The 12,782-nt window shown below is 41.8% G+C and overlaps 1 protein-coding gene across 1 annotated transcript in view; it reads right to left on the bottom strand.

Moving 5' to 3' along the window:
• Nucleotides 1-12,782, bottom strand: part of EDRF1 (erythroid differentiation regulatory factor 1) — a 142,161-nt gene that overhangs the window by 104,593 nt on the left and 24,786 nt on the right. The window contains exons 9-16 of the mRNA XM_077455495.1: nucleotides 11,737-11,884; nucleotides 9,703-9,811; nucleotides 8,833-8,944; nucleotides 8,358-8,621; nucleotides 7,202-7,273; nucleotides 6,962-7,112; nucleotides 4,349-4,534; nucleotides 855-1,055 (exon numbers count right to left, since the gene is read on the bottom strand). Coding sequence (XP_077311621.1) covers nucleotides 855-1,055; nucleotides 4,349-4,534; nucleotides 6,962-7,112; nucleotides 7,202-7,273; nucleotides 8,358-8,621; nucleotides 8,833-8,944; nucleotides 9,703-9,811; nucleotides 11,737-11,884 — 1,243 coding nt within the window. The remainder of the gene's footprint in view (nucleotides 1-854; nucleotides 1,056-4,348; nucleotides 4,535-6,961; nucleotides 7,113-7,201; nucleotides 7,274-8,357; nucleotides 8,622-8,832; nucleotides 8,945-9,702; nucleotides 9,812-11,736; nucleotides 11,885-12,782) is intronic.

Raw genomic sequence — 12,782 nt, 5'->3', positions numbered from 1 at the left:
TTTGCGTATGTTCGATTTTCACCATTCTGCAAAAAGGAGCAATCTAAAATTTACAAATATTGATTTATTAACGCAATACAGGTTAGCTTTAATATTTTGTAGGAATTTTGCAAAATGTGCTGTGTTTTTACCTGCGAAAATATTGTTTTGATAAAAATTTGCCCTAATATTGTGCCCAAAACATCAGTAGCACTTTCTTTGTATTCTACTGGTCATGTGCTTTCAGAAAATATATGGTTGGGGGGGTATTTTACAAACTCTGAAAGATGTAAGGGGAAAAAGAAAAAAAGTAATAGAAAACTTGCAAAAATGGCCTGGCCAGCTACGTTTAAAAGTGGAGCACAGGGCTTGGCAGCGAAAAGGTTAAAGTGGTTGTAAAGCCTTAAAAAGTTTTTCACCTTAATGCATTCTATGAAAAACCATCTGTGCTGCGCAGCTCCCCACAAGACCCCCCCCACCCCCTTTTTCTTACCTGAACCCAATCCGATTCAGCAATGTGCACAAGCGCAGCTGCTCCAGCTGCTGTCGCTCTCCTCAAAGGATAGATTGATAGTGGGGGCTGGGGCCGAGGCCCGCTGTGCCAATGGACGCAGCAGTGGGACTGAGCTGCCCACAAGGGTGCCCCCATGCAAAGTGGCTTTCGTAGGGCCACACGAAGAGGAGAAGCCTAGAACGTTGGTGGGGGACCCCAGAAGAGGATCAGGGCTGAAGGAAAAAGTGAAAACATGGCATGTCGGGGATACTTGATGACAGGGTTGAGAACCACTGACTTAGACGGACTATGAGGAAGTTCTGCAGTGGATAAAGCTGGAGTTCTGTTTTAAGGGGCTAATCCATGTAATTGTGATACTCACCATCACAGCTAGATTCTCTGTGAAGACTGTGCAGGATCTCCTGATCATCCTTCGTCTGGTAATTGTACTCTTCAAAATACGCAGCTCGGTTGCTTGCATTCTGGGCCAGCATGAGCTGAATGTCTCCGCAGAGAGCGAGGTACTGGCACAGCAACAGCGTGACATCAGGAACTTGACTGGTATACAGGCAGCTGTAGGCATCTATGAAGAATGACAAAATTGTTTAACAGTACAATACATACTGATTTTAAAACACTTAATAACAGTCAGCACATCTCAAATTGACATGCATACATTTGACAATTAAGGGGAAATCGACACCTTTTATCCATAATTTCTTCTCAGCTATACCTCGTTTAAAAAAAAAATTAAAAAAAAATAAAACTTTTTGTGAATTGTTCAGCAAGCATCAAGCCTCCCAACTGTAATCCACTATGTAGGCATTGTGGCGACTCAAAACAAACGGATGGCGATATGGTCGCCATCCATCCAGCGGATCGGATGAAAACGGACAGGCAGGCTGTTTTCATCTGATCTCCCCATAGAGAACAGCAGGGCTCTGACAGGTCTATCTCTGCACAGTAAGCAGACGGACCCGTCATCCATCTGCTCAGCGGGGGGTCAACGAAGCGATCCCCCGCTGAGCTAGCAGAGTCCGTCCAGCAGATCTGCCCCATGTAAAAGGGGCCTTAGGCACACATACGCAACATTCAGTGGGATGGGTCACATGCAGTTTGCACATCATCATCATAACAGCAATAAAAAGAAAAGGTTATTCTTTCCTAGAAAAGATACTCGGGGCCTGCAAATTGTCAACTTCATTTTGCAAATGCTAGCTACCTGGTTGTTAAGCTGACCCTCTGGCTTTAATGCAATGATTCACTGATCTAGAACAAGTATAGCGATGAGGAGTTTTGTTTTACTCAGACCTTCCTTATTGCACACTTGTTCTAGCCCAGTAATTCAGATGTATTGAAGCCTACAAGCCACTAGAAAAGTCAGCATACTAGCACTTTCAGAAAGATTAGCAGCAGCAGCTTCTAGAACTCAAGGAAAGGTTTCCTTTAACCTCCTCCCATCCAGCTAATGTACGTATACAGCCAGAGTGGAGCAGCGCTGATACAGGTGGACGAACCTTTACACCCTCCTACATGGGCCATTCGCGTGATGTGTCCATTGGATACAACAGATCAAGTTATCAATGAAGTGGGCTTCTGTGAGTGGTACCAAGTGATCGCAGTGACCAATCTGACTTATAGTAGAAAACAAGGCTGTCATGCCTTGTTTACTACTCTATGATCTCGCATTTATAACAGTGATCACATGGTACCAGGGACAATCACAACGGCCCTGTGCCATGTGAGAGATGTGACAAATCAGAGCAGTGAACAGTAAATTAAACCTTTGTTCAGTTTTACAGATATTACGAGCAATCAAAATGTAAAAAAAATAAATAAAAATAAAATAAAAACACACACGGATCACCCCCCCCCCATATGCTGTCACCAGTGTGTGCCCCTAATCATCATCACACCAGCTGCAGTGTCCCTGATCACAGCAGTCAGTGTCACCACAAGGACTTATTCACATTTGTCAGAGAACACCTGACAGGCAGTGAAGAGGCACTGTATTGTCTCCTCACCACCTGCTTTAGCCCCTTGGACCCTGCGCAAGTACGCCCATTCACTTGAATAGGTCACAGTGGGTAGGTGTACAGGGGTAGAATTCTTGTCACAGCTGCAAAGCATCACATCCATGGCATGTGTAAACCACCGGCTGCTGCCTCTGCAGCTAAAAGGAATAGTGGGGTTGAAGGCGGTAAAACCATGGCTCAAACAAAATTTTACCACCCCCAAACTCACATGTTAACAAGCCCTATTAGTGCAGCCAGTCACAATTGGTGTCAGATTGTCACCTGTACTAACCCTGGCCCATTTATTGACCATATATCTGCATGTTGCCTGGACTGATCCTTTGCCTGTTTGTTTGCTGATCACATCTCTGCCTGCACCGGACCTGACCCATCTACACATCTGACTATGTTCATGCAAGACACCAGTCCCAGCCATTCCCTGTGGACAACTGCACTCCTGGAACCACAGGAACTCTTTTGTTCTTCCTTTCTGTAGCCTCCTGTACTTCCTCACATGGCATTCCTGGGCACAGGCACATACAAGTAAGTTATGTTTGCTTAGTTTAAAAGGAACGCGACTACTATAGGTGGGAGGTATTCGTACTGTCCTGGCATTTTAGGGCCTCAAGAAATGATAGGCTGGCAGTACACAAGGTGTGACCAATTTTGAAATATATACCAGTTTGTAGACCAACTTTCACACAGACTGATTTCATACACTGATTTGGGATATTTAATTTGAACTAAAGAAACGTAGCAGATTTTATGTAGAAAGATTGCAAAATTTTATATAAAAAAACCAAAACACTTTCAAAATTTTTGCTATTCTTTTGTATCCACTTGGATGAAACATGTCAGGTTGGCTATGAGACACAAGCACGCTGAATGCCGCGGCTGTTTTGTTTCATTATTGTTCTCTTTGACTGTACGTGAGACGGGCTTCACTATATGCTGCTTTATTTCCATTTGGTGATGAGTCGCCCACTGACTGCTAGAAGTTAATGGACGCAAGCTTTGCAGTGTATTATAACCATCTACTTACTAGTGATTGAAGAGTTAAGATGTGATCCCTTGGGAAGTTATTAATCAATGCCTATCACTTATTGATATCTGGTAAGCAGATTTGATTCTCACGTGGTGTGGTGCACTTCCCTATATGCACTGAAAACTTGTGAAGGGATCATTTTTTCCTATTTTAATACTTCAAAGACTGTTGCTTTTTATGAGCGCCTCATGTGGACTTTTTATAGTCTTTGGTGCATGCTGAATACTACGGTCAGCCACAAGCTTTTGGGTGCAGTAACTGACCGTTTCAGCTAATGTACAACATAGGATCACATCCCTAACCCTTCTGTTCCTCCCCCCCAAGTCCATAAAAAGCCTTGTATCTTTTTCACAGAATGTAAGGCATTTTGTAAACGGTAAGGGGACTGCAGAAAAAAAGACAGGATCTTCCTTCATCCAATCACAGAATGCCCTTTTCACTGTAAAAAGGATAAAAGGCTTTTCTGTCGATTAACCAGTAAGGTTGGGGAGAGTGAGCTACTCCATCCTTTCCTGTACACTAGCCGAAATGGTCAGCCCTATGCCTGAAGCTCATTGCTGGCAGTACTGTCTGTCACGAATAGAAACTGTGTTTCAGACTTGACACCGGGGTTGTATCCCCAACTTCACATTGAGGAGAACATCTAGGAGCAGTACTCAGCGCATACAGAGGTGGCACTCATAGGCTGGGTCTTAAACATGACAGATTAGCATATACTGCAGTGCTTTAGAATCTGAGATTTGCCCAAAATGATGAAAAATCTTCTGGAACCAGTAACTTGTTCAGATTATTCTGTATTTTCCTTATTCAACTTACCGTAACACTGTAAAGCCAACTTGATGTATCTCAGCGCTCGCCCATACTTCTGCAGGCTCATTGAAGCATCCGAGAGTACATAATAGGATTTGGAAGCCTTAATAATCAATTGCAACTTCATTTTGAACTGCCAGGAGCCAGGGACAATGCCAGATCTACTAGAACACTGTTTATCCGTGCATTCCACTAGAATAGATAGAAGAAAAAATCAGGATGTATTGTTATTTTTAGGTATAAAGCTTTAGCAAGCAATTTCAGGCAAGAGGTACATTGACCGAGCAAACTGTTAATGCTGTCCAAGAAACACTGCCACCAACGTGTCTGTCAGATGGTCCGGTATAATCAGGGTTTTATTTATTCAGCTGCAGCAAGAATTTAGACACATCACAATCCTGGGTGGATCTGATACCTCTGCTCACAGGCCCTCTCAGTGTACTTTACCTCATACGTGGTCAGTCTAGTGGGTTTGTTGGGGCTAAGGAAGTACCAGGGAACACATTGGGCTATATTTTCTTGCAACAGTAGAAAACGGGGAAACTGTGTAAAGCAGATGACCAGATGAAATTCAGAGCCACTCTGCAGGTACATTTTATCCAAGACTTTGTTTAAATAATTCTATGTTTGATTGGCTTGAATCCATAAAGTACAACTCCAGCTAAAAATTGTGTTTTGGTTAGGGCAAAAAGAGTTAGAACCTCTGTCAGCTTTTTACAGTCTTTGTCCTCATTGGAAAGATTTACCTGTACTTCTTGTCTAATGAAATTTGCCGCAATTTACCCAAAATGAAGGGAAATCTTAGCTCTGGCAATTATCACCAGAATAAATGACAATTTAAAGGGTTCTCCTGTACACAGACAGCAATAAGTCTAAAAAAGCCCCAAGTCTAACTTACACTGGCAATAAAAACTATTAGTTACTGAGGGATCTGGCTACTTGTTGACATCACCTGACCGATAGCATGCCGGAATCAATGAGATGCTATTGTCAATGAAAAGAAAATCAGCAAAGAGATTTTTTTTTTCCCAGTATAAAAGTGTAGCTCAATTCATCCTCACCACTTACTTTTTGCACATATTTTGGCTGCAGCAGGCGATTTTTCAGAGAATATGAATGATAACACAAAAAACATTTCTTTTACTCATGCTTAGTGTTTGGCTGAAGCCATTTATTATCAATCAACTGTGTTTACTCTTTTTAAATCATAATCACAACAGTAACTACCCAAATTACCTTGATCAAAAGTTTACATACCCTGGTGATTTTGACCTGATAACATGCACACAAGTTGACACAAAGGGGTTAGAATGGCTATTAAAGGTAACCATTCGCACTGTTCGATCTGTTTGCTTGTAATTAGTGTGTGTGTGTGTATAAAAGGTCAATGAGTTTCTGGACTCCTGACAGACCATTTGCATCTTTCATCCAGTGCTGCACTGACATTTCTGGATTCCGAGTCATGGGGAAAGCAAATGAATTGTCAAAGGATCTGCGGGAAAAGGTAGTTGAACTGTAGAAAACAGGAAAGGGATATAAAAAGATATCCAAGGAATTGAAAATGCCAATCAGCAGTGTTCAAACTCTAATCAAGAAGTGCAAATGAGGGGTTCTGTTGAAACCAAACCACGGTCAGGTAGACCAAAATTTCAGCCACAACTGCCAAAAGACTTCTAGCTGTCATTGATGTTAAAGGAGGCAATACACTGTATTAAGAACGGGGGTATGCAAACTTTTGATCAGGGCCATTTGGGTAGTTTCTATTGTCATTACGATTTAAAAAGAGCAAACACAGTTGATTGATAATAAATGGCTTCAGCCAAACACCAACCATGAGTGAAAAATGTGTTTGTTTTATCATTCATACCATATCATCATTCAATTCTGCCAGGGTATGTAAAATTTTGAGCACAACCGTATACATACACACACACACACACACACACACACACACACACACACACACACACACACACACACACACATATATATATATATATATATATATATATATATACACACATACACATATTATATATATATTCCCCCCCAATAGCTATCTGGGTGGGATGAAATCTCCAATTCTGGGGCCAGGATTTAGGATTAGCCAGGACACATATCGTGCAAGTGTGTTTGGGTCTTTTAGTAGAGGCAGGAACAAGGTTCTGGGCTCCACCCTCCCAAGCAGTCCTGGTGTGCAAGGGAGAAGGATGTATGTCCGCATAGGACAGTCTAAAGGAGCAGACAAGGGCCAAAACCTGTGGGCTGTAGCAGCAAGGAAGCTGTGAAAAGAGTGTCAGCAGAGGTAGAGGGTGTGTACCAAACAGGGACACTGTTACAGGGCCAAGAGGAAAGAGGCCAAAGCCTGAGCAGCAGTGCTGACCAGAGAGCCAGGTGGTGTGGTATTTTTTGTTTGTAGTTACATTATTGCTGTGAAGTTGAAACCCCTGCCAGGGAATTCTGAATGGACATTTTCTTTTTTTTATTAAAAGGGAGGAAAAAAAGCCCTTAAATGGCATATCTGGCATGACTGCTCACTTGAAGGGTCTTCACTTAAGCTATACACCCCCCCAAAATCACTATATATAAAAACACAACTAAGCCACTCTCCTCACTTACCCTTGTGTAAGAATAATTGCATCTGTTTCTCCAAGCAATCAGAGACAACATTAGTAGAATCATCTTGATATTTCAGTGGGATCGGAGTGTTGGGGTCTGCTGCAGGCAGCTCCCCTTCTTTCTTAATACTTCCGTCAATAGATTTCAAGCCCTTAGAGGAACAGAGACAGTTGCAGTTCTTGGAAAAAAAACATTCCGAGAAGACAAACGAAAAAGCAAAATCACTGACAGTAAACTCACCTCTAGGACATAGCTAAGCACCAATCTGCAGCGCTCCTCGGTGTCACTGCACACTGGGAATGCACAGCTCGGCTGGGCGACACAGCAAAACAAATGGGAAACCACAAGTTACTCTCTGATCCACAGAATATATACCCTCATTTTCAGTTCAAGGTATGCAGAATTACATGCAATTTTTCAGATTGTTCTGCTGACAAGATGTCCCCTAAAATTCCCTTTTTCAACCAACTGTTGCAGTTGTTAAAAAGCCAAGTGGCGGTTCTGCTCTCACTTTGTGGATCTCTACACTGATATTCTGCAGGTCCAATGTACAGAAGTGTAAAATCCCCAACACTCTACGTCCACTAGTACAAATGAATGGCTGTTCAGTGGCGTGCTCAGGTTGACAGCAGCTGTTTCTGCATCAGCATTTATCCATGCTTGCGCTTATGTTTCTCTCCAAGTGCAAAAAGGGTGTGTACATTCAGGCACAGCTGAATGCTGATGATGAAGAAGCAATTGTTGGACAGACTGAAGTTTTTGTTCACTCGTTTTGCAATTGTGAAATACTTTTAGGTCCCTTTCACACTGACGGAAAAATCTGGTCCGCCTGTCAGTTTTTCTGGCAGACCTGATCGGATCATCCATTGTGCTCTATGCAGCGGCGGATATCAATAGACACGTGTCCGCTGACACCCGATCCTGTCCGCTAAAAACTGATGGATGGAGATTCGTTCCCCATCTGTCTGGCGGATCAGAATGAATGATAGTCGGATGGAAATGGAGAAAAAAATAAATACATAAATAAATTGTATTGTATCCATCCAATAGCCCCATCAAGAACAGCGGGCTGTGTCTGTTCTGCATCAGAGGAGCAGAGAGGGACCTGACATCCCCCTGCTCAGTGGAGGATCGGCGGACAGATTCACCACTGACCAGGCAGATTCACTTCTCCAGAGTCCACCCCATGCGAAACGTGCCTTATGCTGAAAAGATATTCATTTTTGACAATTTCTGTAAACGTTGGGAAAATACAGAACAAAACCATTTACTGAGTAATGTGAAAAAAATGTGGGGAAACCGTTTACTCACATAAGCAAAAGCTAGGAGTAAAAAAACAAAACAAAATCTCCAGCTCACAGTGGAACAATTACTGGCTTTGGACATCTCTCCTTACCCTGATTTGATGGGTGGACTTATACTTTTCTGGAACAGAGAGCTCCCCGACGGACTTGATGACAGCCACAGCCTTGCTGTCTTCAGGGGGGTTGGAAGCGGAGTTGTATGCTCCATTCTCATCACTGTCCCCCAACTCTTCCTCCTCTTCCTCCTCACTGTAGCTCTCATCAGAGTTCCCATTGGAAGCAGCATCCACACCTTCCTCCTTCTTTGGCTCAAGCTGGAAGAGTTCTGACAGCATGTAGTTGGCTGAAGCAATTATCTGAAGAATGTATAATAATTAATTAAAAAAAGTAAAAAAAAAAAAAAAAAAAAGGAAGAAGGATAGGACTGCATTATTCTGTCAAAAAACATCACCATTCTGCAGAGGTATTTGTTGAGGCCATTAGGGTTAAATAAATCTATATCTATATCAACACCATGAACAGTGTTTAGCAAACTTGATTACATTTGAAGAAGCATCATATACATACCTGAGGATGCCTTCCTTTGTCCACTAACTTCAGGCAGTTTAACAATAGTGTACGAATAGTTCCATAATGTTTCCTATTTTGCACTTTCTTCATCATCATATTACAAGCCACCCTAAGGAAAGAGCAAAAAGATCACTGCAATGACCAGTAGATGGCATGATTGTACACTTCTGCAAAACAGGAATAAACACACAGCATGTCAAACTGCCTTGCAGTGGCTGTCGCGGGTTTCACAACGCTCCTCATCATGATGAATATCTTAATATCTTACAGAGCAGAAGTTTCAGTTTTGTTTCCAAATGTACTCTAGGGAAATATCCCAGCTAACACCGATTGCAAATAGATAAAGTGTTCAAAATCATAAAGGCTTATATTGATATTATTAGTGGAATATGATTAAGATGGGTTTTAATTACACAACTCATCAGCAGTTAATTATACTTCAGCGACTCTTAATATTCCGCTGAGACATAATACTTCATACCACTTGTCAGTTTCCCAGATCTGCACAGATATAAATATTATAACCCATTCCAGCACAGAGGGCTGGAATGGGTTATAATATAGAGCACATCAAAAAAACAATATAAATGAGAGAATGGAGAACTTGTATTGTATTCCATAGATGTAATTCTAGGAAAGTAGAGGTTGGCAGAGGTAGTATCTGTATTATGTTCTTCCAAAGATGAAAGTTTTAGCGTATTTTGGTTTCATGTTTGATGTGAATGAGAACATGGAGCTAAAGTTGGCTGGAACCTGGAGGAGTTCAGCTTTAATCTCACATAAAAGGTTAGTGACAAAAGGACAGTATGAGCAGACAAATAAGGCAAAAGACATCAGGAAAGATGAAACTGGTAAGAAAACACTTACTTATAGAGGAGAACAGCCACTGGCATGGTGAATGGGTTCTGATATTTGTCCTCAGTTTCTTCACACAAAGTAGTGAGGTCATACAGTTTTACTATATCACTTCCGCTGGCTGCCCAAAAAAGAAAAACACACAAAACACCACATGAAGATCGGTCATCACACTGTTAGAAACTAATAATGACAGCTGGAAGATATTTACTACTGATGCACTGTAGTACGAGTGTGAACCAAATACTGAAAAAAACAATGGCAACAACTCTGATCTATTTGAAAAAAAACAAAAAAAATAAATTATAAAAAAATACAAAGAAGGTTCACATGAGCAGAACAATATAACTACACTTTCAAAGTTATCCATAAAAAACATATTAAGCCGTTTCAATTACTTTGCAATTGTACGCAACAATTACCAGACACCAAATTGAGTTCCCAGCTAGGGGAGGTACAGCAACACTCCAGAAGCTTAGGCATCTTTGCAAAGCAGCTGAAGACTTCCATTGTTACTTTATTCGATTTGGTGCAGACACATACTGGAAGTCTTAGAATGCTTTGTAAAGCCGATGTCTGGACTTCTGGTGTGTTGCTGTACCTTTAAGGAGAAAAGGGGCTTCCTCCAGATGAGCTTGCTCTCCGTTTGTGCACTGCTATATACCAGAAATAGCCATAACCTTATGACCACTTATGACAGGTAAACAACATGGATCTCATAATGATGGCATCTGAACGTGGGTGGAATCAATTTGGCAGCAAGTGATCACGTCCTTGAAGTTGTGTTGAAGAAAGAAAAAAAAGAAAAAATAATAATAATAATAATAATAATAATAATAATAATAATAATAATAATAATAATATGGGCAAGCGTAAGGATTTGAGCAACTTTGACATGGGCCAAATTGTAATGGATGAATGACTGGGTCAGAGAATCTCCAAAACTGCAGCTCTTGTAGAATGTTTATAGAAGTGGTCCAAGGAAGGAAAACCGGTGAACCAGCAACAGGGTCAGCTGGCGTTCACTGATGCATGCTTAAATAGTTAATGCTGGTTCTGATAGAAAGGCGTCATAAAACACAGCATCACATTTGTTGCATATGGGCTGTGTAGCTGCAGACTGGTTATGGTACCCATGCTGATCAGTGTCTACAGTCAAAAGTATCTACGCTGGAAACATGAGCATCTGAACGCCTGATCTGATGAATTCAAGAATGATTTGAAGCACACAACGAGTGAGATGTTGACATGGCCTCCAAATTCTTCATATCTCAATACAATTGGGCCTCTGTGGGATGTGCGTGAAAAACAAGTCAAATCCATGGAGACCCCACCTCACAACTTAAAAGGATCTGATGCTGATGGCTTGGTGCCACATATCACACTTTACCATCAGAGGTCTAGTGGTGTCCAATGCTTCAATATTATGAACATTCACTCATTATGGCTGGTTGGTGTATATGACCCATAGCTGGGATCTCAGCGTAGAATTAGAAACAAAACCAGGAGGTACCCTGATGTGGCAGTGTGGCTTTAGATTAACCGCTGTGCATGGTAATCTTCCAATAGTTACCATAGCCCCACATAAAACTATACACTTTTTTATTTATTTATTTATTTATTTTTTTAAACACACACACGCCAAAAGTATAGTTTGAGCTAAATGCCATTTTAAATATACGAATGCTTTGTGCACTCTGTTCCTGTTTTAATATGAAATGATCCACAAATTTTATCAATATATAAACTACACCTCCAAATGTTCAGTTTGAAATTGGTTATTTGTGCCAAATGTTTTTGCTGATACCAAAATTAAATAAGGGCAGAATATAAAAAATTAAAAAATTAAAAAACACACACAAAAAACAAAGTCACACCTCTGCTTCCAAGACTCTGCTGCAGGTTTACAGGCAACATTTACTTGGTACCCTGATGGACAGGAGGCATTAAAGAATTGTAAAATGAAATTTCTTTTAGGATTATCAATCAAAACAGAAGCCTGGGAGCAGACAGAAGAACAACCATAATATTCTTGTAATGTATTACCTTTGAACAGCCAGTAGGTGTGACCTTCTTTGGTGCAGTTAGACTTCAGAAATGACAGTATATTCTGTGCTATGTCTTTAATCACCTTGGTGGAAAAGTTGGAGTTCTCCAGATTTGGGATATCTTCCGTTTTAATCATCTCATATTTCTGTAAAGATAAAAAAAAAAAGTTAGGCTATCTGCTACACCTGAAATGTAATTGGAGTATATCCAGCCAAAACAAAATGGGAAGGGAAGAGTACATCTATCATACTTTTACTGCAAACAAAGGATCAATTCGATATATTTCTTCTCATGTCCTGTTATGTGACATGCGTTTCACCAGACAGAAGTGGGGAATAATCTTCAGGTACACAGCATTAAAAAGCTGACTGAAGTTCTAGGCTTCCCCTACTCTACTTAAAGAATTAAAATAAGAAGGGAATTATATTTACCGTATATACTCGAGTATAGGCCGACCCGAATATAAGCCGAGGCCCCCAATTTACCCCCAAAAAACTGGAAAAAATTATTGACTCGTGTATAAGCCGAGGGTGAGACATGCCTGTCCATCCCTGTGTGTCCGTCCATCCCTGTGGGTCCATCCATCCCTGTGTGTGTGTCCATGCATCCGTGTGTGTGTGTGTGTGTGTGTGTCCATGCATCCGTGTGTGTGTGTGTGTGTGTGTGTGTGTGTGTGTGTGTGTGTGTGTGTGTGTGTGTGTGTGTGTGTGTCCGTGCAGCCTACCTGTGTCCAGCCTGCCTGTGTCCGTCCAGCCTGCGTCCCGGCCAGCCTGCGTCCCGGCCAGCCTGCGTCCCGGCCCGGCCAGCCTGCGTCCCGGCCCGGCCCGGCCCGTCCCGAGCCGAGCCTCCGTCCTTCAGCTCTTCGTCGGCGGCCATTCTAGGATTCAAAAGCCGCGCCTCCGTCGGTGATAGGCGGAACACTCAATTTCCCACTGACTGCTGTTCCGCCTATCGGATGTCCGTGATAGGCGGAACACTCAATTTCCCACTGACTGCTGTTCCGCCTATCGGATGTCCGTGATAGGCGGAACACTCAATTTCCC

This window comes from Lithobates pipiens, unplaced genomic scaffold (genome assembly GCF_037356315.1).
Source record: "Lithobates pipiens isolate NorthernLeopardFrog02 unplaced genomic scaffold, aLitPip1_a1.2 Scaffold_25, whole genome shotgun sequence".
Lineage (NCBI taxonomy): Eukaryota > Metazoa > Chordata > Amphibia > Anura > Ranidae > Lithobates > Lithobates pipiens.
The sequence above is the reverse complement of the archived record's forward strand: the minus strand, read 5'-3'. Positions and strand labels throughout refer to the sequence as shown.